This window comes from Geospiza fortis, unplaced genomic scaffold (assembly GCF_000277835.1).
Source record: "Geospiza fortis unplaced genomic scaffold, GeoFor_1.0 scaffold381, whole genome shotgun sequence".
In the NCBI taxonomy this organism is placed as follows: domain Eukaryota; kingdom Metazoa; phylum Chordata; class Aves; order Passeriformes; family Thraupidae; genus Geospiza; species Geospiza fortis.
Genome location: NW_005054348.1, coordinates 2,737,386 through 2,762,419, shown reverse-complemented (window position 1 = coordinate 2,762,419; position 25,034 = coordinate 2,737,386). Strand labels below are relative to the sequence as shown.

Genomic DNA, 25,034 nt, shown 5'->3' with positions numbered 1-25,034 from the left:
TCCCTTTTCCTCTCTTTCCTTCTCCCTCCATTTTTTTCAGAAGGCAGGTGATTCCTAGTCATTCTCATCCTTTGGTGCTTTTCTTTTGCCACATATCCCACTGTGGGCTGTGCTTTTCTTATGAGGTTGATGTGTATTTGTCAGTTCATGATGTCAAGAACTTTTTGTGTCAAGTCTTGTCTTGTTTTGGCTTTCCAATGAGGAGCACTTTGTTCAGGATTTTCCTTTTTTTTTTTTAGTATATGTTGGCTCCTTTGAGGTACATTTTTTGGGTTGTTGGTTGTTTTAGTTTTTTTTAAGCTGGGTATTTTTAGAGAAATTCATTTAAGAACAAACTGCTCCTTTCAGGTAAGCGTGAAAATTAAGAACTCGTTATATGCCTGCTGTAAAGGGGCATAGATAATAGAGGAGCACAGTATCCATAGAATAAAAAAGTATCCTGCATATGTAATCAGTGTTTAAAGGATAAAATTCCCTTGCTGATGGTGACCTCTGAACTTAATCCAGTGAGACAATCACAGTCTTGACAGATACTAGCTACAGAGATAGCAGAACCCATCCTGAGAGCCCACGGGAGAAAAGGAAGATATTTAAGGAGTGGTACTGCATGGGCAAAAGAATAATCTTTTTTTATAGACAGAAGAGTTTCTGACCAGTTAATGTTTTCACTGACATATTTAATTTGTGGTTTGCACGCCTAATTTTTTTCACTATGGTAATTAATCTGCAGTTTAAAACCTAGATATGGTTTCTACAAGCAATGTTGACATTTTAATTTCCAATTACAATTGGAGCCAAATAACAATTCCAAATGATGGAGGTGGGTCTCTTAATATGGACAAGGTATTGTGTTTCATTAATTGAATATACAACATTTAATAAGGGTTTTTTCTGCCTGTTAGTCCCCAGATAAAGACGCAGGGTCACCCTGCTGGTTTTGTTGCATGTTGATTTAGTGAACTAAGAGGAACCAGATTTGCTTGCAGACAGTTGGAGAGGGAGCTGACTGGATGCAGGGGGAAAAGAGACAGTAGCAGCATTGTTTGGACAATCTCTATTTGCAAGTAGAGTTGTACAGCAAAACAACTTTCTTTCCTTTATAGTATTCTCTAAGAATGACTTTATCAGTGGTGGTAAATGTAGTGGGTATGTAGGTATTCTTACCTATAATCATAGTAACTTAAATTACTGTGGTATTAAATAGCTTATATTTGCAAAGCCGGTGATAGTCACCTGTTTAGCAAACTGCAGATAAAGTAGCAAGAAATGGTTGGTAGCAATTGACTAACTTGGGAAAATAAAGTTGCTTATTTTTAGTACTAACAAAATAGGTAATATAAAGGGGGTTTAATAGAAAGTACAGAGATGATAGGAGAGATAGAATGGGCTTCAGTATTTCAGGATGATTCTTTTTTAAGTTTAAGTATTAGAAGGTAGTTTGAATTCAGTACATTTAAACTACTGAAAAGGTGTTCCATCCTTTGCTTTGGCTTCTCTCAGAATACCTTTTTTACTTAACTATTTTATTTGTATGGTAACTGAAAAAAGTCACCTGAAAACACGGGAATGCATTGTTCATGCAATAAAATTGACTTTAACTGTATGAAGTCTTTGGATTTAAAAAAAATTCAACTGAAGTGTTGTCTTAAATGGGAACTTTGGCTAGATAAGGTTGGAGAAATACAATCTATATGCACTTAGAAACAAAAAGAAAACTAACACCATAGGAAATAACCTGCTTTAAAAGTATAGCATTGAAGAGCTTAGTTCTTGGTATCAGTTTCCTTGATGTCTTGCCTAAAATATCTGTCAAGGCCTCCCTTAGGCTTGCTATAAATACTGCTTCTTAAATTACGTTAATTTTAACAAATAAAAAGGAGAGAAGCTGAGGCAGGAATGTGAGCCTTTTATTTAGAATTATGCTTTAAACAAAGTGCTTGCAATTTAAATTAGTACTTCTGGTTCTTCTCTAGGCTTTCAGCTTAGTCTTGAAAGTAGCACTGTGGGTGTCATTCTGTACCTGAGTTTGGCAGATGTGCACCCCCAGGAATCTGGTTTGTCTAAATGTGCACTGTTCTGTTATTTCTGGCTTATTGGTCTATATGTAGGCTCTTGCTTATATTTTCCTTTTCCCCAAAGAATTTCAACCCATGCTCAAAAGAGCAGAGAATGCAGTTGTTGTTCATCTCTAGCCAGACTTGGTCTGCTACTTCATGTTTATCTCAGCTTTTTTTTGCTCACCTCAAAGAGAGCTTTCCTGCATATGTGGAGTATTTGGAGACGGGACTGATGGAATGGGAATAGCACAGGAAAAGGAGTGGCAACTGGGGGCATTTGAGGGGGATTTTCCCAGGACCTCCTTTTCAAGCTTAAATTCTGTGCCTTTCTTGACTAAGATCACCTGGTATGGAAACAGTAGTGGTGTGGCAAAAAATTGTTGCTGCGTCTATTGTAATTAGAGGAGCACAGACTCGGGAAGTACTGGCTGGCTCCATGGCAAAGCGTTAGATTTTGGTTTCTAAAAGTGTGCAAAACATCTTACCTGCATACTGTTACCCCATGAAATATTTGCATTGTGCCATAAGATCAGTAGAAAAATATTCCAGGTACAACAATGATAGTGCAGAAAGCAAGAAAGATTAATGGCAGTACTATTTCAGGGACCATTAGGTTTAACAGGAATGTGTGTTTGATCTTGCTACTTTTTTGAGGAGTGAACTCTGCTTTACACTGCAGAGGAGGTCCGAAACGGGGATGGGAGAAAAGAGGCAATAAAATTCCCTACTCTGGTAACTCCAGATCTAGAACTGAGTTTAATCAGAAGTGTACCTGTAAGATGGACCAGCCAGAGCACCTAGGAAAATATTGTTGTTAAGAGCACCAGTGCTGTAGGTGTGCATTCTGTTGTTAGATATGGGTAGCTTCTGTTCTCATAACTTCTCGAAACCTTTGTTTAGCGCAGCAAAAAGGACAAGCTCTTCTGATTTTATCTATATAAAAGACATTACTAGACATTACTAACTATTCTATTTGCTATGTCTGCTTCAGTTCCTGGTATTGGACATGCATGTGCAGGTTTAGTCATTCAATATTTCATGAGGTGTTATGGATTGTAAAACTCTATTGATACCTCCCTGTTTCTACTGAACTAAGCCTTCTTTAGTGACTTTTAGAATTGAACTACTTGCGTAGCTACATGTAGCTTGCTAGTTTTCCATTAGCCAGAACAGCCAGGCATTTCTTCTTCCTTCATCTCTTTTTTATAGCCATAGATTTTACGACTGATCTTATGCAAACTTGCATATTTTTTAATATGATGGTCTGTTCTTTCTTAGAGTGAGTGCTACCTTCTGACTGTGCTGCCCAGGGAGGTGGTGGAGTCCCCATCTCTGCAAATATTCCAGAAACGAATGGATGTGGTACTTAGTGCTGCGGTTTAGTTGACATGGTACTGTTTGGTCAAAGGTTGGACTTGATGATCTTGGAGATTTTTTCCAACCTTTATGATTCTAGGTATCTTATCTACCACTTTTAATACCAGTTTACTGCACAGCACTTCATTTTTCTCTCTGACTTACCTGGCTTTTATCTTTAGCTCGTTAATTTGTATTTCAGGAATTATTGAAAATAACATCTCTTTGTTGCCCTGCTGTAAATATTTCTGGGCATGCGGTGCCTCATATATTCAAGGAGTGCCTGTTATATGTCACCCGAGACTTTGCTCTGTGATGTTAATAAATTTGCTTTCCACCTGATCTCATTGCTGAAAGGTAGAGTCACAAAGAGAGATGTAATAACTCAGAATTTAGTTGAAAATGATGTTGCTGGTAGAAATCATATGCGACCTTAGACTACTTGGTCATTTTTTTATTTCTGGCTGGAATGTTTGGGTGAGGATCCAGGGCAGAGTTTTACATTTGGCCCAAACTTAAGCTCCTTCGATTTTGAATCATTCAGAAACATAGTATCTAGTATTGCTTATGTAAAAATGAATAAGGTGTTAGATAAATATCCTTATCCTGTGTCCTACTTACATGGTAAATAAGTAAGCACATAGGATTTTCCTGCATTTCTGCATACCTAATCTAATCTGTGGGTGTTGGTGGGTTTTGTTTTCAAATAGTCTTTGCACATCTAAATATTTTGGGCTATGCTTGCCAAGAGCAAAGCTAGAATGTAAGTATGAACTTCATTCTTTGTTTGAAAATAAAAAGTCTGAAAAACATTGAAGTAAACCCAAAAGTGTTAAACTGTCTCTTGCCCAACTTAATATTGCACGTATATTGGAGCCAGGAAAGACAGTTAATTTAAAGGTTTGGAAAAGGAAATGAGGATGCTGAGCTAACAGGGCAAACTGGTGATGATAAAATAGTTTCCCCCAGGTTAGCAGCCAGCAAGGGCCAGGAAGCTCTGGAAGAGGCAGGAGGATGCTATAGTGAAGGTTGCTAGGCTACTCCAAGGTAAGCTCTTACAGAGTGCTACTCAGCTATGCTGAGCATTTTTACTGCCCAGCTGCTAAGCAATGCATGTGTGGTATTGTTTGCCTGGCTACCAGCCGGAAAGGGAAGTTTGAACTGCTAAGAAATGTTGTCCCTTTGTAGGATGAAACTTGGTCACATGCCAGTTATTACCTTTTGCAAGACTGACTGTTTTTGGTTTCGGTCACATTGACTGACAAGGAATGTCAGGAATTCTGCTGAACATGTTTGAAATAGAACAGCAAACAATAGGTCTTTGATTCAAGTATAAAAGTATAGAAACTTGCATGAATTTAACCTGTTCTGGTGGTTCTCATTGGTGAGCTCTTGGTTTGTCTGTACCATTTTGGCCTTCATTTCTCTTGCTGTTAAGAAGCTTATTGAAAATGGAATGTGGGTTCTTTTCCTTTTATCTGGATTTGATGTAATTTTTGAAATATTTGTGAGAGTTAATCTCTACCAGTAAGAATTATTTATTTCAATTCCAAGTGCAAGGTCATCAGTTTTTCTTCTGTAAGGGAGGGTAAGTCTTTGTCTGCTTTTTTGTTAATGGGTTTCCTGTACTGTGCTTTGCTCTACATACAGGTAGAAACCACACATTTATGCTTCTTACATATTATTTAATTTTTGGTCTTTGTCCCAGGAGATCATTTTAACAGAAAGTTAAAACTGACAGTTGCTCTCTCAAACAATGACAGAAGAACTGAATATGGAATTTAAATTTTGGTGTATTAAAATTTTGATTCCTTTCCATCAGTTATCTCCCTGCTTGTGAGCTCTAACACAATTACCTAGTTCTATTCTTGTAACACTGTTTCCTGAAGAGGTGCTACAACTCTGCCAATAAAGTTGTCTCATGAACAAGTCAGGCACTGTAGGATGCAACAGCAAAAAAAGGGTGACTTACTCTTTAACATTCATGAAGGTGCAGTGTGTATAATGTAAAAGGGACTGGATCCAAGTCCAGTGGCCTGTTGCCAGCAGGGAACTCCTTAGGCAAACTAATTTCCCTGGCATATAGTTTCCCAACTTTGTTCTGATTTGTGGCCCAGGGATTTCATGAAACTAAACTAACTTTTTGATAGAAATTCCCTATATCAAGTTGACTTCTATGAATTTGTGGAGATACTTTTAAAATCTATGTTAAATAATAGTATTCACATACTATGCCAAGAATTCCAAAGTTCAGAATCTTGTTGCAAAGTTCACTTGTGTGTTCTGTGAATGACTGACACGTGTTTGAGTCTCATCTGCTAGTTTTTCCCAGCGCTGTCCATTTCTTGTAGTGAGAAACTTTGAACAATTATTATGTCTAGTTTTCTTCATTAATAAGGCATTGTTATATAGATTTTTGTTTGTAAATGTTTCTTTTCCAAGGGGAACGCTAGGAAAGGGCTTCTTGTCTATTAACCATTCCTTGTAGCTGTAGTTATGTTGTTTTGAGTACCCTGCTTGTGTCCTTCCCCTCGCCTCTTTCAGTTGTTACAGGCTTTTTGAGATGAGTAGGGGCCAGGATGGAGTGCACTATTAAGAATGGATTTTATACTGTGACATAATACTGCTTTGTTTTGTCAGTCTTTTATAAGAATTCTTAAGATTTGTTTTTGGTTTGCTACTGCTGCTGATTTTATTATTCCAGAATCTTGTTGCAAAGTAGTTAATTTTCTCAGAGTCTGTCATCATCTTGGATTATTAGGTTTCTGGGCTTACTTAAATGATCTGATTTACTTTCCATCTCCAGTGTACTTCTTGCTTGTGCTAATTTAATACATGCTCCTATATAAAAATAATTTATTTTAATATATATTTTTAGCATAATAATATATATTCCTGCATAAAATGCTCATGACACTGTAGATGTTTCTTGCTTCTGTAGCTTGGAATAGTTTAAAATTATCAAAAAACATTTTCATGTGGATAAAAATTGCTATAATATTTTCTCAACACTAAAAGTAGACAATTATCTGTGCAATACAAGTTGTATGTGAAATTAATAACAGAAATGTATTTTTTTATTACCATTGTATTAATTTACAAACTCAATCTTTTGCAGTTTTATTGCTGGAGAAGATGGAGCATGATGACATTTGTAATAAAACTCTGAAGATTACAGACTTTGGTCTGGCTAGAGAGTGGCACAGAACAACCAAAATGAGTGCAGCAGGAACTTATGCATGGATGGCTCCAGAAGTTATCAAGTCCTCCATGTTTTCTAAAGGAAGTGATATTTGGAGGTAAGGAGTTTTTCTGCTGAAGGCCATGTTCAGTGGAGCTGTGTTGAGGGTTTTGACAGATTTTTTTTTTTTTTGGTAGTTTGCTAGGTTATTGTCTCAACATATGGCTAGTATAGCTCTTCTAAGAAACAAACACATTTTAAAGTATACTTCAGTTGTTATACCTTTTATTGTCCATTGCTTACAAACTGGGGGAGGAAGAGGGAAAACAAAGACTCTTTAAAGCAAGCTCTATGCTCTTGATACATTAATGTATGATTGATCTCATTTTAGTAGCTTTATTTTATATTTGATGTCTGAAAACACTCAATCTGCTCAAAAATGGGACCAACCAATTATTGCCTTATATGACTAATAAATAATAATAAGGTTCAAACCAGAACTTTGCCAAGTGTTGACTTGAATTAATGCTGTTTTTAGGAATCTGGAATGTGGTTGTGTATAAAAGTTAATACTAGGTTGAAGCTTCTACATTTACACAGATTTTGCATCCAGTAGCTGGATTAAGGAGAGTGTATTCAGCACAAATTTGTTTTAACTTGCTCTGTAATTTTAAAGGTGGGAAATGCCCTGTGTTAAATTTGTGAATTTCTCATTTAAGATGTTATTGTGGATAATATAAATAATATGGCTCTCATTACTGATGCTATTTTTGAGTGGTGTAGTGTGGGATACATATAGTGTAGAAAGGTAATTTCAACTTTAATTTTAGCTTAGTTCTGGTTTGTGAGTGCAGAAAAGCAGTGATTGCACAATAGGCTCTAAAAGCTGCTGTGCCTCACCTTGAAAAGTCTGCATTTCCTTTCTTTTTGCTATGTTTGCTCTGAAGGGTCCAAGATAGCTATTTGGGGAAGGAGAGGAGGACTTTAATCTGTTTTCTCCTGCTGCTTTATGCATGTTCTGGATTGTATAATTCTTAAATAAGGTCCTGTTTTGCTTAAATGCATGATATTCTACAGCATGAAGTAATACTTTTGGTATTCTTGTGATGATTCTGTATCTGCACTGCTGTTTTGTGACACTCATTTGTCTTGTCTCTGGAACCAATTCTATTTGCATTAGTCTCAGTTGATGCCCAGTTGGGAAGCATCTTTGGCCTCATTCTTTTTTTGGTTTTTTCCATTCTTTCTTACTTTTTTCTTAATTTTTTTTCTTTTGCGGGATGGAGGTTGGGTGTAGGCGTTTCCCTAATCAGCTGTATTCCATGCTTAATTACAGGTCCTGTCCAGTCTTGTTGCTGTGATTTTAGGTATCTGAGGGGGTATGCTTTGGTGCAATTATTTTATATTCTGCTGCAACATTAGTTTACATTTTTGGAACCTACAGTATTTCTCTTCTTCGCCTTCTCTTCTGCACGCCTCTCTTGTAAAAATGTAAGTATTTAGTTCAATGATGGAAGTCTAACAGGAGAGGTTTTTAAGTAGAAAGGCTGTGTTTTGCAGTATAGTTTAGACCTTCTTAGCTTCTAAATATTTTCTGCTCACTGCACCTTGATCTATTCTGTTGCTTATCTTTACTCTTTCTTTAAAAGAAAAGCAAATAAAGAATATCCTGGTTACAGGAGTGGTTTTTGTTTTAAAAAGCTTTCAGATTACCAATTTAAGTATATGGGTCTCTCTAAGACAGGAACACAGTATGTTTCAGCAAATTTCTAAACTCAGTTACAGATACTGAGTGCTGAGGCTCTGAATGAAATCTGCAGGCTTCTTATTAGGGAAAAAAAAGAGCAATTGAGGCTGCTCAAGTTGAGGCAACTTACATTTCCAGCTTGTCTTCCAGAATCTGCCAGTGCTCGGAAATGCTGTGGGAGTATTTTCATGCAGAGCCTTCCAGGCTGTATGTTCTCAGGTGTCATCCTAGATAGCAGAACTAGTGCTTTCCAGGCCCTGCACGTGTATCCTTTTGCTTTCCAGACCAGAGCTTCAGCTACTGTATTTATTTTACTCTGGCACATGCTTCCAAATTCCCAAACAAGAATTCTGCTCTTCCAACCCTACCCTTCCATGAATCATCACACATTTCTGAGTGGTGTGTCAGTGTTGGTTTTGTGTGGAGCCTGAAAGTGCAAATATGCCCACAGATTTCCAAGTGCTGATGGTGTGCTTCAGCAATGGTCTTTAGAGTAATGTGTGTCCTGGTTGTACAAGCGCTTGGCAAAGCCAGGAAGCATCTACTGTACAGCAGAATTAGCAGTTGCTTTTGCCTGGAACATTTGTATAAATTTGAAGTGATTCATGTAGCAGTGCTTGGTAATCTCTGATTTAGAAGATGGATTGTAAGTAAAATAAACTTCGAGAACCTGACCTTCAGATTTTCAGCTCCTAAAATATGTAAAATCAGCAAGTTTTCACTGGACTGAGATATAATAAGGCTTAAATCACATTGGATTGAAGGAAAAATAATTTTAATAATGAAAATACGTAACATATTTTTGGAGTGTATTCATTTTTGTGGTTTAAAAATATGTATTTCAATTACATGGTTGTGGCTTTGCCTTTTGCTGATGATGGAAAGGGACATGGCTTTTGCTCTTTAAACAAAAGCTGTTTCTTAGAAGCTCAGGCTGTATGTATAAGACAATTGTATGTGAGCTGGTGAAATTTAATCCACTAAGTAGCTCCTTGTGTAGCTGAGAGTTAACAAGTAGCTGTTTTCCTAGATAATGGCAGATTAGTACCTCCCTAGTAATAGTTAAAAACTCCAGTGTATCAAGACCATAATGTCTTTAGGCTTTCTCCTTGCAGTTTTTCTCCCATAATGCTGGCTCTTGGTACTTGACATTAAGACTTCTTTCATTAAAAGGTTGTTACTGTGTTGGTCTGTTTAAAACTTTGCAACCACCTTCTTGGCACTGTTGAGAGCTCTTTAAGATTAAAGGCTTGAATTGTAAATACAACTAAAGCTAATAGTGTGACAACTTTTTTATAAAGGATGCCTTCTTTTTAGTTAAATTTAATGTTTTGCTTATCTTCAGTGTTTATGCTAAAATATGTATGAAATAGTCTATACAAGGGAATTACTTGACTTTAGAACAGTCTGTACTTGCTGAGACATTTTTTTAATGCTTTCTCCAAAGACACAGACAAGCTGTAGTTCAGGAAAATTACTCCATCAGGCATAAAATGTGTGTGTACCACAGGAAGTGTTGTATTCAATATGGTCAGGATACCACTGTTTTAAAGCAAATTGGAATTCATTATTTTAGCCTTCTTTGAGTATGCAAGCAAATGCAGAAATTAGACTAGAAAAATCAGGAAGAAATTTTTAAGAGGCCCACAACTTTTTAAATTCCTTTTTCTTCTGGCTGCAGGTGCAGACTGTTTTCTCCAGCTTTTGATGAAGTGTTAGCACTGTAAATTCGTTCGTTTTTAAGATTTTATGAGATGCAAAAATTCTCAGACAAACAGACCATAGATAACAAAGTACTGATGATATTTGTGCTGATATTGTGTAGTTTGCTGTTTTATTATTTATTAAAGTGATGTTGTAAGGTGTTGTATAATACTGACTGACTTCTTATTAAGCAGACAGTGATAGAAAACCTTGACTGGTGTGTGTTCTTCTCCCTGTTGCATCTGACACCTCCTCTTGAGGTGTCGTTTCTAGTGCTAAGGAGCGCATAGCCCTCACTTCCCCAGTGCAGAATGCTTTTCTTCTCATGTTGGAGAGTTCATTCTAGTCCTGCAAAACTTGCAGGTGATTTCTTTGCACACTTGGAGAGAAGGGCGAGAGCAATAGTCTGTATTCTGTTTTTTCCTTTGCCTGCTCACTTTACTATTCAAAAGCAGCAATAGGTTGTTCTACAGGTAGTGGCTCCCTGGCAGGAAGAGAAGTGGAGGGGGCATGGGGGATGAAGGAAGGAATAAAAACCAAATCCAGTCGCAAAGTCCACTTTAGGCTAACATTCTGAAAGGAGTAATTCCCACTTCCACAAAAATGACTGTGGAAGCTGTCCATTTCAGTGGTGGTAGAACAGGAGCTCTAGAGCCACAGCAGCCAGTGTGCTGTCCCCGCCCTTTGTAGGGGCTTGAATAATTTGAACAAGCATTGGGCATGCAGACCCAAAGAAGGTAAAAGCAACACCCAGCTCTTTGAGTGGAGAGCATCGCAGAAGTTCTAATGGTTATTGTCACTGTAATGGGAAATCCATGATTCTTGATTTCTGTACCTGGCACTGAGAAAAGATCTCTTCATGCCACCACCTTTTGCTGAAAACAATGTTGTTCTGTTTGGATTTTATGGGTGGGATTTTTTTTAGTATAGAGAAATTCCATGTGTGTGCATGAAATAATTTCTCAATCTTGTTGTATCTTCAGTGAGAAGTGACAAGTTCACTGGCCTTCATATATACACAATGGGATTAGAAATTCAAACTTCCAGATAAAGATGGGAGTCTTCTGTAATTTTTATTACCATTATTTTAAAAAGAAAAAAATATGTCCCTCTAGGTAAATTACTGTGAAATATTTGGAAAGGGAAATGGCCTGAATGCTCTGCTGAGGATTTCTTTTTATTGTTTTTTGGTTTTTTGTGGGGAGAAGGTTGCTTGTTTTCCTGTAATTCAGGATTCCTATTGTAAGTCAGATTTATGTGAAACTAGCATTTCTATAGAAGTGGCTTCATGCTTACATTTTGAGTAAGAGTGAGAGCCAGTCTTAAAGTTGCACCCAATTTGCTTAATCACTATAACTGGAAACGTGCACAATGACATGAGTAGAGCTGACTTAAAGGAATTCACTGTTCACTGGGAAATCCTCATGAATTTGAGCACGTGGTTGGACAGATACTTGTTTGTGTTTTCATGTGTTCTTGTTGTTTCTTTCTCAGAAAATAACTGTTTAAAAAATTACCTTTTGTAGCTATGGAGTGTTGCTGTGGGAACTGCTTACAGGAGAGGTTCCTTACCGTGGCATTGATGGCCTTGCTGTGGCTTATGGAGTAGCTGTCAATAAGCTTACTTTGCCCATCCCATCCACCTGCCCTGAACCATTTGCAAAACTAATGAAAGGTATCCATGTTGTTTCTTTCTATGTTTTTAAATAGTTATGTTTTGGGGGTATAAAATAATAATGGATTGCCAAATATGTGCCTCATTTGATAGTGTGCTGTGTACCAAGTATTTTGTTTTTCTTTACACAGCAATCTGGTGTCAGAGAGAGTTGGGTGTGTTTCTGAGGGAGGCATACAGTATTAGTGTTGCATATAAGTTTTTCAGTAGCAACAGTACAGTTTGTGCTCTGATTTCACTGATTTTTTTTCTACTCTGAAATTGCATTAAATGTCATAAATTATGGGTTACTACTATGGATTAATACAAGATAGATTAAAATCCCAAGGGGAACAATTGCAAATACCTTTTTTTTTAATTGTTTCTTCATGAGTGTCAAAAATGTTTTGGAACTATTTTAGAGAGAAATAAACATTGCTTGCTAATGATTTTTTCCTTGTGTTTAGTGAATTTTTCTACCTTTTTATTTATTTCTTCCATACAATATTGCTAGTTTTGCTAATTCATTTAATTATTGGCATTCATTAACAATTAAGCTGTTGAATTATTATTCATTCATTAGCTATTTAGCAAATTGCTAAAAATAGACCAAAAAATTACTATTTATACAAAAACAATCCTCTGAATATAGGTAGGTAGATGTCACCTCTGTAAACTGAGACAGAACTGGGGATGTCTTGCAGATAAAGAGAACATATTAAAATTTGAAATGCAGTTGCAAGTAACTTGAAATTCACGTAGCTCTTCAAAAAGTTCTATGTGCTATCACAAACTGACAGGATTTTGATAAATTCTAGAATGCTGGGAGCAGGACCCTCATATCCGACCATCGTTTGCCTTAATTCTTGAACAGCTTACTGCCATTGAAGGGGCAGTTATGACTGAAATGCCTCAAGAGTCTTTCCACTCCATGCAAGATGACTGGAAATTGGAAATTCAGCAGATATTTAATGAATTGAGAACAAAGGAAAAAGTAAGTTGGTTTTTCCAATTGCATGGCAGTGAAGGAAGGGTATGTGTGTATTTATGGTTATGTGATACAGCAGTTTTGAACTTTTGAATTGTTGCTTACCAATGTACTTATGCAAACATACACGCAGTTGAAAAAAAAAGATATCCACACCTGTCTCCCCAGAGAAGAGAGGTTGTAGATCTGTAAATGTCGCATTCTAGGCTCTTTTTTGAAATGTGTTATTTTTTTCTTGTATGTTTGCATGTATCACTTAAATTGGATTTATCCCTTAAGCTAATCTTTATGACTGTAAATGTTCAGCTGCTGTTGAACATTCTCCTCAGCTGTGAGAATGAAAAGCTTTTCATCCTGTTATGTGACTGTATCTCATGGCTTTTTTTTCCAAAAATGGAATTGTGCTTTTATCTCTCTTCTTGCTGAACAGACTGATCATATGGATGCCTTTCAATGTTGCAGTTTGGGATGTATTCTTGCCAGATATTAAGAAGGTCAAACTCACACACATGAATCAGCAAATCTGGTTTCTTTTGTTTATTACTCAGATTTCTGTCACTGGTCTTCTTTCCATAGTCTCACATCACAATATATTTGTACTAAATCAGTACTCACTGTCAATTCTCTTTGTTTTCTCTTCTACTCACTTCAACTTGGTTTTAACCGCCCTAAGTTTTATATTTTCCTTTTGACAACTTGATAAAGATAAGGGTTGGAATAGGCCAGGTGTTCTGGAGTCCCTGTTAAAAATGCTTCTGGAAGAAACAAATCCCTTCTTTGCAGGTGTTTCTTGCAGTATAATCCCAGTATATGTTTGCTGTTATTTTTCATGAAGCGATTGTAGACAAGACAGTAAACTGAGATGCAGTGACTTGTGATGAAACTTTATAGAAGATATAAAGTTTTGCCAAGTTTGACAAAAGCAAGAACTAAACTCTTGTCTTTCAAGTCACTGTTTGTAGCCTTTGTCCTTCACTTGTTCTCATCAAATGTCACAAATGGCAGCATGTGGACTTCCGGCTAGTGTTGTGTGTGACATTACATATGTATTGTAATATCAGCATAGTGGTATTAGGATTTACTGATCACCCATAATATTGCAGTATCATTATTTATTTCCTATCTACTGTTTCTTCTACCCTCTGCATTTCCCTCTTCATTTTGGTTCACAGAAGTAGGTAAGTATGTGGTGTGGTCTGCTCTGCCTGCAGTAGGCATACAGAGTGCTAGAGCTGAGTTGTGTGCCTCAGGAGCTGTCAGGTCTCTTCCTTTGCAGTTGAGTTATAGTCCCTTTACAGAGAGTAGAGGCTTCCTTTTTTTACTTGCCGTGGGGTCACCAGCTACTGTGCTCGCTTGCCTCAACCTGCCATAGAACATAACTGTTTTGGGCCCCTGCAGCAACTGCTTAACCAACCATTTTCCTCCTTTTACTCTGAGAGCAATTGTAACAGGCCTTCCTGTTCAGGTTTTTTGTTTATTTTTTGTTTTTCTGGAGGCATTACTCTAGTATGAGATTTCCTATCCAAGAAAAATCTGACTAAATTAAGTCTAGAATTAAATAAGCAGGTGACAAGATTTTGAGAAGAGTCATATTTTGAGTGTAAAAGTGAGTTAAGCTCAGTTAGGTAGGGGAAATGATAAAATTAAATTTACTTTTAACATGCTGGAGTAAGTGCATCTCCAGAGGCATCTACCCTAATGAGGTGTACTTCTCTAAGGTTGAAAACATGTAACTTTGACTTAGACAAGATTTTCATATATATGCAGGGTTTTTGAATTTGTCATATTATCAATTTTGCTATGAGCTACTAGTGTGAAGGTCATGTCTATAAAGTATTTATATAATAATATTATTACAAAAATCCTCTGCATGCAGTCTTATTCCTCCTGTAAAAGAGGAACTTCTGTAGCTAGAGGGATTTCCTCAAGGGCTTACTGCAAATGAGTGATGGTGACGCCTACTTGAAGAGAAGATCACAATCTTATTTTGACAAATGTTCTTGAGCAACTGAAATACAGAATTCTTTCCAAGCTTCCTTACAATGGGTGTTTTAATTGTAGAGTGGTGTGGAAACATTGCCTAACTAATTGCAGTAAGTCTGGTTTTAATTAGTTTATTTGGAAAAGAGTAAATACTTAATCTCTCATTGAGGAAACACTTTTCCTTCCTCTATACTGTGTACTGAAATGTACTCTGTACATTTCAGTACAGGCTGTCAGTTTCTGCCTGGTTGCTGAGCTTCATGGAACATGGATTTGAGGGCTGTGAAAAGTGGAAAATCAACAGTCTCCTAATGTACCTTTATTACTGTACTAATGCAGTAATAAAGATCTTCTCTCTTTAAACTTTTAAGTATCTCTTTTCTAAATCTGAATTAATGTAGTTTCTGCTTTCAACTCCTGTTTTAGGTTGTCCTGTTTTGAATGGACAGAGGAGGAGGAAAGTGAGGATTTTCAGGAGTCACTAAATTTAGTAAAAGATATTTACTAAATTTAATAAAGATATTTAATATCTTTTAAAAAATTTGGTTCCCAGTATTGGGTTGAAACAAACTCACTCAAAATTAGTATACCATATGAAATTTGTCAGTCATATCACTTAAATTTTAAACCCATGATAAGCAGAGTATGTGTGCTATAGCTGTAAAAAAACCCAGAAAGTGTCTGAAGAACAGACATGTCTCATTGAACCAGTTTGCTTCAGTGCCAGCCTGTCTTTTGACATCCATAGTCTTTTTGGAAAGAACATTTGAACATTTTCATTTGAAAACACTGAAATAATACAGTTCACAAAGTAGTTTTTTGCTTTAACAATGTGAAATAAGGAATTCGTCTGGCATACAACATTGCTGGATACCAATGAGCAGAATTAGACAGTTCTGAAATAAAAACTGAACAAAGTCAAAACTAAGCAACACCCCAATTATAAAATTGTATAATGTAAAAATTAATTTTAAATAGAAATAAATTTCTTAGATATCCTGAACTTTTAGCATAGCTTTGTTTCACAGGATAGTTTTCTGAGTTGAATTAAGTGGAATTTACACAATCATGTGAATAAAAAAGTCATGAGAAACATATAGAGTATGAGTCACATCTAGTTCTCCTTTTCCTATACTTCCAGTACAGTGTTATTAGCAATATAGACTGTAAATGTTCTACGTCTGTTTCCTGTGTTATATGCCCCATGCTATGAAGGAAAGTCTGAAATTAGGGAGGTCTTAAATTTCAGATGTATTTTAACAGATTTTGGAAACTGAAGATTAAGATAATTTTAAGATGCTAGGTTTGCAGCTATTTAGCCTTGGTTATTCATTTACCCTGGAAAATTACCTAGCTTCCTTATTAAAGCTTTTCCTTTTGCAAAATTAAAAAATAATAAAAGAAGAGCTACTCTTCTTAGAATGGTGGCTTGGGAGTCTGTGTGCTGTAATTCAGTGGTTAGTAGCTGTTTGATGTTACAGATATCTGCTGGATTTAATTAAGAAACAGCTGTCTTATGACTTAGTTTATCCTATTGCACTAATCCCCATTCAGTGTAATACTGATTGCTTTTCTAGATAGAAAAGTGCTACTTAATACGTGGCTGAAAAACAGGAAAGGTTAGAGAATTTAAGATAAAGGCAATAATTTGTGTATTCATCAGGTCATTGTCCTTATGTTAAAGTGTCGGAGCTGTCCAATAGCAGCCCTCATGCTGTGCAAGAGCTTCTCATCATGTGAAATACTTGAAGTGCATTTTTTGCTGGGCTGTTAGCTGATAATCTTTGATTGCATGTGTTGTCCCCATTTCTACTGCTTGCCTGCTTTAAGTGGAGTGACTCAAGTTAATTGGTTTGAAGGAAATTGTGTAATGCTTGATTCTGAATACAGAATCTTGGTTTGTTCAGAATGGAGGACTTGAAGAAGATTGGGCATGTTGCATGTATATAGTGTATCATAAAAATTAATCAGGAAATACAACCTATTGTGCACTTCATATGTCCTTTAATACTGCCTTCACATTATTACTAAGTTTTGTTTTTGTGAATCTTGTCTTCAGGAGCTTCGATCCCGAGAAGAGGAGTTGACAAGAGCAGCTCTTCAGCAAAAATCTCAAGAAGAATTACTGAAGCGCCGTGAGCAGCAGTTAGCGGAACGCGAGATCGATGTACTGGAGCGCGAGCTGAATATCATGATATTCCAGTTAAACCAAGAGAAACCCAATGTCAAGAAGAGGAAGGGCAAGTTTAAAAGAAGCCGGTTAAAACTCAAAGATGGACACAGAATTAGTTTGCCTTCAGGTTTGCAATTTTTTTAAGGTTCACTTTATATGTAATGATTAAATATGCCAGCTTCTTCGCTTCCATGGTTCATGTTTTCAGCGTTAGCTACTATTTTATTTTGTTGTCAGATTCTTCTTCTGTAATGCACAGAAGTGTTTGGTAAGAATTGTATAGCTCCCTTCCCACAAGGAAAAGCTTTCACATACCATATTCTCATGAAGTAGTCCTCATTTCATCTGAAAGAATGATTCAGCTAGAAGTCCATCCCATTTGGAGGGAAAGGTCACTAGTATAGGAGCCACATGATTTAATACTGGTTCAAAGTTCAGATTTTTGTTATCATTGTTTCTGTACAGACAGGAAGGTACTGTTTTACTACATGCCAGAACTTTCTAACATGATGGAATATTAGTGCTGTTTGCCCTAAAATTGCAAATAACGTGCAGAAAAACAGTGCTGCGAGAGGCTGGGGATGTACAGGTGCAGTAGGTCCAAACTGCACACTTACTGCAGTTGCAAGTACAACACAGCAGTTACAATCTTCAGTGCCTTATTTCTTGCAAGAAAATGCATTAACAGCAGCAGCTGATTATTTCAGAATACAGATATGGTATAATTTGAATGTTAGAGCATTTCATTCCACCTATGAATGCATTAAAATGCCTTATTTACGAAGGAGACGTGTTTGTAGACAGTGAGGGTCTTTCAGTTCTGAGGGGCTGGTTTAGAGATGCCTTTTTAATGTTACCACCAGATAGCACTTCACAAACTCATGGTTTCACCAATGATTGGAAAGCCTTCATCCTGGGGTTGGTGGGCTTCCTTTCAGTGGCTTCCAGGTCAAGTCTGACAGGTTATTGCAAATGCATTAAGAACTTGATGCTGTGTTAACACAAGTCTGACCAAATTGTAGCTATCTGGCAGCTGGAAAGACAGTCAGAGGGCAGTAATGTTTAGAGTACTATTTCAGCACTAGTGAAATATTTTTCCTTACTTTAAAAATAAGAGCAAATAAGATAAAAGCCACCCTACAACCTCCCAGACAAACATGGTACATTTATGGGTTTTAGTTATATTTTTGCTGGATTGCAAGCTTCAATTGAATATTTGGTCCTTTGTTTCCAGTTCTGCTTGTATTCAAATTGAAACAGTGATAAAATAAATATTTTCATTCAGAATAGCAGTTAGCTCCTTGTTACCAAGAACATCCAGATGAGCTTGTCCTTGAGACAATTGTATTCTAAGAATAGTGTACAATATAATTGCATTGATGATGGGTATTAGAGTGGCATATTAAGGTTAATTTCATAAATTTTTTCCTCCTCAATATTTGTTTTTCTTTTTTTACTACTTTGCTATAAATATTTGTAATTCTGTAGTTTACTGTCATGATTTTCTGACATGAATAAATGTGACTTTTTGTTACTGCTTTTTTATGGTGTATATGAATTACATGCTAAAAAAAATAAGGCAAATCTCATGGGAATGAGTATTGATTAATTTGTAATTAAATACTGATGGGCATTTTTTGCCCCTCTTGTGACAACCTAAAAGATTTAATAACTTGGACCTACTTAGTGTGGTTCATATTCTTGCAAGACTATCACATGAAGGTGTGAAGTCTTGCCTGTTTGACTCAAAATCTAAATTGTTACATTTAGAGTTTTTCAATGTTTTTAATATGTATATCTCTTACCTGTTTAAAAAATTACATATAATGAAGTCTAATTCATTATATAACTTTGTTTAAAGAAGTATAGCAGCATGTTTTTCTGAGAAGTGTTTTATTCAGAACATTAAAACTGATTTGTTTTGCTCTCTTATAGATTTCCAGCACAAAATAACAGTGCAGGCATCCCCCAATCTGGATAAGAGGAGGAGTTTAAACAGTAACAGCTCTAGTCCATCAAGTAGCCCCACAATAATTCCTCGTCTTCGAGCTATACAATGTAAGTGTCCACTCATTTGATCAATAGAGAGTGTTCCATATACATACTGAAATGTTGGAGTAGTATCAGATTCCTGGCAGATTTCTGTCTGATTTCCACATCCCTTGATTGGTTCTAACAGTTGCAACTTCTTTGAAAGGAGGGATAATCTTGCTAAAATGCTAAATAATTTTCAATAATTCAAAATTATTGTGAATGCTTTAAATTGTATCTTTACTTAATTACTTTGGGAACCAACTTGTAAACTGGGATAAAACAATGACAAATCAAAATTTATGACAAAAGGCAAAGCATCACATTTAGAACCCAAGAAAGATGAAAACAAGTTTTTATTAGGTATTGGAGTTGATAAAGGAAAAGAAAGATTCAGAGAGTAAGGGAGTCTTGTAAGATGGAAAGATCAAAGAATGAGCCAATAACCCAACTTTCTTATGTCAGAAGAGAATCAAGCTTTAAACAGGTATAAATCCAGAAGAAATCTTGCTTTAGGTTTTCTGAAGATAGGAAAAAGAGACAAAAAAAAATTTGTGGGTATGTTCATGCTCACATAGTGGAGGTACCAGAAATGTGATCACGTTATTACAGAGAAGCATATTTGGGAATGACATATACACAGATAAAACAGTTCCTACAGGATTCACTGCTTGGATTTGTACTGTCTGATCTATTGTGCAAAGTAGATTGTCTAATTAGCCATATTCAGAGATGAATGCCTTAAGCTTCTCTCTCTATGAAATCAGTGGAACCTGTTCCAGCTGATTGCTTATGGATGTTGGCTATCTTCTTTTGCAAGCACAGTCACCTGTGAGGGAGATTACTTCAAAATCTGGCTTTGAGGAGAAGGGGAAATAAGAATGCACGAGGATTTTTTCCATATGTTCTGTAGCTACTCTGTAAAGATTGATTGAATTTTAGACCAGCCTGACGCTTTGTTTTAAGTTTGGATAGAAATCAGATCTTTCATCTCCTTTGTAACACCTCTGCCTTACGAAATCCCCTAATGTCTAAAGGGGAGCAGTGATGTCTTCTCTGGCACTTCAGTATTTGTTTGAGCTGCAGTGGATACAGTTGGCAACACTGTGGATAAAGGAGGGAGGTGGACGAACCCTGTCTTGCTTTATATAATGAAAATTTGAGATGGAAGGAAAATCAACTGGAGTCTTTCTCAGAAGTTAGATGACAGAGTATTTCTGTTGTCAATTGTTTCCTGTCCTCAAAATGTGGTGGGTTTTTCTGGTTGGTTGGTTGGCTTTGGTTTTTGCAGAAAGGCAAAGAAAGGCTTCTCTTAGTTTATATGTAATTATGACATTTTACTATCTCATTTTATCTTTGATTCTTCTTGCTCTGTGAGGACATGCTTGGAAATGAAGCAAATGTCAGGTATTGGCATGTTTCTGAAAACTTGAATTTTCTGTGTTTGTTTTTTTAATTGCATAGCCTTGTGTAAGCTATTGCAGTGCCACTCCTTGCATGTGTGCTAAGTACCACTGAGGATTTTTTTTCTTCTTTATTTGAGCAGGCATTTGTATTCATAGGGCTTCAACATGCAGGACAACATAAAGGCTCTCGTTTAAAAGAAGTACATGTCTGCTTCTGGGTTTGGATCCTTAGGTTTTTACCTAAAAGCTTATCAGATATCTCAGGAGTATCTAGCTGAAACAATTTAGCTTCCACACCCATCTGCACCTGTGCAAAATAAATTCCCTTTCCCACAATCATGTTTTATCTTGATTTAACTTCAAAGTGTCTTTGTTTCAAGACGACTTGCTCAAATACAGGTGATTTGAACAGGCATATGTAACAGCTGGTTACTTGACTGCTTCACTTTGTCTTGAGCAAGTCTAGCTTTCAAATCTAAGCATTAGGTTAAAAGAAAAATCTAGTTAATTTCTTATTGAAACAAATTCTGATGATTTTGAAAGGAGATTTGGAGGGAGAAGGAAAGCCACTAAGGTACATATTCCATAGGAATGTGGTTGAAAATGAGAGTGTAAGGTAGGCAAATGTAGTGCCATTCTACAGTGTGAGCTTTGCTGGTGAGGTGTATGGTGAAGAAGGAGCAGAATCTGTACAGTGAAGGAACAGCAGAACCATGGGCATGTAAATGCCCCCTTATTTATCATGCTGTTGTAACTGGCCATGTTGTTTTTCTCCTAGGTCTCTCTATCGTATCTGTTAGCATGCCATCATGATTCCAAGCTAATGCTTCAGTTAGTCAGTGGCATGTGAAAATCTACCCTCCCAGGTCGGGTCCTAGAAAGAGGATCCTTTAAACCCTATTGTGAAAACCCATCATTAGAAGATACTTAATGCCTTTATAGATCTAGGCTTTATGACCCAAAGATAAAAATATGAGGGAAAAAGTTCTGTTGCTGAAATCAATTTGACTAAGATCTCTACTACGTTCTCTTAATTTTTCCTCAGTGATTCCAAAAACAGATACACACACAGCTAATGGCCGAAGAAACAGTGTATATGTGTACCAGCAAGATGTAGATATCACAAGTGAATATGAACTTCCCTGTGGGGTTATGAAAAAAGGCAAGATTTTGTTATGTTTCCAAGGTGCTGGTTATGTTTAATTTATCAGCTGAGACAGTGACAGACTAAGCATTTAATGGAGGTTAGACACTTTAAAGTATAATTTGTTTTGGTGTAGGGAGAAAGAAAATGTTAATCATAGTCACAACTGGAATATTTGTTTCTTTTGATACCAGTTGTCCACAGAATATATTTTATTCATTGAACTTAAGTGCTCAGTCTAATTCACTTGTCTGAATTACCTAAATATAAGGTTCTCAGTTAAAGGAAACATGGAAAATGTGATTGCTTTGCTGCTTTATCTTTGATCTGGGTGTCTTGTAAGCTCATAAATCACTTTTCTTTCTTGCTCCTCTTTTTGGATCAGTGAAGTTTTCGTGGTGCTTTTAGTAAAAGAAAAAAACAATCACAATTTTTTTTCTACTTCTGTGTTACTGTGTCAAAATGGTTTTGCCGTGCAGAACATACTCTGTTCTGTCAAAATATTTTGGGTTTAGAAATAGTATTTATGTGTGTGGGTTTTGTGTTTTTAAATCCAATCTCCAGTAACTTCAGATGAAAGCAACAGAACTTGGGGAAGGAGCACAACATATCACCAAGAAGAGTTTGAAGATGTAAAGAGAAATTTCAAAAAGAAAGGTTGTACATGGGGACCAAGTTCAATTCAAACAAAGGATCGTGCAGATTGTAAGGACAAGTATGTCTACTACATTTTGGTATTTTGATGATACTAAAGCCTTCTTTGTGGCATAGGTAGTGAGTGAAAAAAGTTCTGCTGTGTCTAGTTACAGCAAGAATTCCTACCTTTTAATTAATTTAGAAATTACATTACTGATGAGTAGCTCCCCCACGTAATCTTGAGGATAAATCACCTACTTATGTTAAAGATTTATTGATTCTTATCTATTACCCTTTATCTCTGTTTTTTTGACATTTGGAACATACTGGGATGCTGAGCTACCAGTGCATACCAGACATTCATGGCCTGTCTTTTTTGCCCTTCCTCACATTATTTTGAGGAATTGCAAGCATGGCCCCCACTGGGTACTTTCAGCATGATTAAGTAAGACTGACTGATTTGGCATATGTGAGGCACAGTTCACACCAGCAACATCCTTTGTGCTGACAGACAGAGGGTGAAAAGGTTATGAAAATCAACTGGACAGCTTTACTTACAGATTATGTTTTCCAATGGCTCAAAACCAGAGATAGCAAGAATACTTTTCTTTATTTCTCTAGTATATACAATTATTTATAGTGCCTTTCTTTGTTTTTCGTGGTAGGGATATCCACTCAGTTACCTGTGGCAGGAGTTGGTTCCAGACGATCAGTTGGAATTGGGTTTATATTATTTTTGTTTGTTTAAAAGTCACTATAGTTTAATAAACTTCCAATATTCACATCATTTCTTTGAGACAATGAAACTATTGTTTCACACAGGTTTTCACAAACTTGTGTTGTTCAATAGGTAACAAAGGCCCATTTTTCATTTGCTTTCTTTTTAGACATGAAATTTTTATCATAAAAAGAATGCCTGACATTAAGGCGTGTTTACATTTATAATCATATGATTCAGTGCTACTCCATCTTCTTTTTACCTTTGGAAAGGTTTTCCAGTTATGTACTGCAGGTTTAGAGTTTGAAAAGAAAATAATTTTCTCACAAAGTTTATGTGAGCATGGTATCTGTTATCTCAAAGTAACTATTGTTATTGCAGAGTAAGACCCCTTTCAGATGGCAGCAACCCTTGGTCAACTGTTTTAATGAAAAATCAGAAGGGTGTGCCCTTAGCTTCATTATTTGTGGACCAAGGTAAGAGCTGTTTTTGAAAAAGTGAAAGTAGCCATATAATAGTATTAAGATCACATTCCATGTTAGAAATTGTATTGCTTGAATTCCTTAAAGGATTGTGCAGAATATTACAGGAAAAATTATGCTGCCAACCGTTTTCCTTTGCAAAAACCCCCTGTATTTACATCATTAGCAACAAAGAAATACGCGTAGTCTGTGAACTGAACCATATAGAGATTTTTTCCATATTTTTCAGTTGCAGGCTACTCTGTATATGAGGTCTGCAGTCACCACTTTTTTGTTTCTTTTAAAAAGAACCTAAATCAGTAATTGTCTTGACATTTAAATAATCATTGATGACATTGTCGTTGCAAAAATGCATAGTTTTTTAAAAACCTGTAAGCCCTGGTATATTCCCACATATTAGTTCCCTGGTTTTTTGAATGAGACCTGTTGTCTAAATTTTCAAGACAGAAATGTAGATTTCAAATCTTCAAGTGTTTTAGACAACATGATGCTATTCACAGGTAAAATCACAAGGAAAAACATACTTGCTCCCTTTAGGATCAGAAGCATAATAGCTGCATGTTGCTTTTTATGAGCATTGCTATAATGGGCCATGATGATAAAATATTTGTAATGATTTTAAAATTTGCACACCCTTTTTCTATACTGTGGATTCTCCTATCTGAGAGCATTAAGTTACCAGTGTCAGGAAAAAAGCCTGTGATATAACTTGGTGTCCATACCAGCAGCTAGATTCATGCCATCTGGAAGAGGAAATAGTAAGCTGCTTGGACACTGCTGGAAAAAGGCACTTTAATCTTCATGTATAGTGGTAGGGGTATAAATCAAGGCTTCACAAATAGTAATTTTATAGATGTATTAGCTTACTACTATAACCCTGCACACAAAGTTACCTTACTTGAATATCAAACGCTTTTGGTTTATTCTCTAGCATTCAATAGTTTATAGCAGAATAACACATGCAAGTCAAATAATACCTCCTTTTTATTTGTCATTAGGTGTAAGATGTCAAATTTACTTTTTACTCCAGACCACCATGACCTAATTAATTAATTGGAAAAATTTCTAATAACTGACTGGATTTTGGAACTCAGCTGAGTTGAAAGTATTGTAAAGAATATGTTCCAGATCTTATCTGCCAATTTGTGTATAGTAAATTACTTCTCTGTATCCGTACACCCAAATATTTTCTGTGTTGTTATAAAGCATTATCAAAGTGTTGCAAACACTAAGAGGTATAGGCATGTTTCTGAAACTCAAAATGTGAGTCTGAGCTTCTGACAGCATCTAAATGGATTGTACAGTATCCTTCAAGGTTAATACTTGTGCATGTTAAAGGAAATAATGATGTACATATGCAGACATGCAATAGCTAAACAGTTGAATTGCAATCTTAAAGAATACTGTGATGTTTTACAGGTGCCAGTACTGATAAGAAACTTACCCCTGAAGGTTTGGACGGTAAAAGACCAAAGCCAATTAAGTTGCCCAATCAGGCCTATATTAATCTACCTCTTTGGAAAGATGATCAGGGAGAGAACACAGTAGAACACGAGAGCTTTGAAGAAGGAACCTCAGCTAGTTCTACAAACAGTACTCCTCAAATGACACCTACCAACAGTCTGAGCAGGACGCTGCACAAAAAGAAGACTGATTCAGTGCTGTATGGATGTGCTGTCCTCCTTGCATCCGTTGCCCTGGGCTTAGATATCAGAGAGCTGAACAAATCACAGGGTCCAGATGAACTCTTGCCTAAAGATGAGAGGAAGAAGCG

The 25,034-nt window shown here is 36.4% G+C and overlaps 1 protein-coding gene across 1 annotated transcript in view; it reads left to right on the top strand.

The window, feature by feature from the left end:
• MAP3K21 (mitogen-activated protein kinase kinase kinase 21) overlaps positions 1 to 25,034 on the top strand; it is a 39,769-nt gene that overhangs the window by 10,501 nt on the left and 4,234 nt on the right. Inside the window, 8 exon segments of the mRNA XM_031058761.1 lie at positions 6,532 to 6,712; positions 11,572 to 11,720; positions 12,518 to 12,693; positions 16,730 to 16,970; positions 18,779 to 18,901; positions 21,989 to 22,139; positions 23,160 to 23,254; positions 24,680 to 25,034. The exon segment at positions 24,680 to 25,034 is cut by the window's right edge and continues 24 nt beyond it. Of these exon segments, the coding sequence (XP_030914621.1) occupies positions 6,532 to 6,712; positions 11,572 to 11,720; positions 12,518 to 12,693; positions 16,730 to 16,970; positions 18,779 to 18,901; positions 21,989 to 22,139; positions 23,160 to 23,254; positions 24,680 to 25,034 (1,471 nt within the window).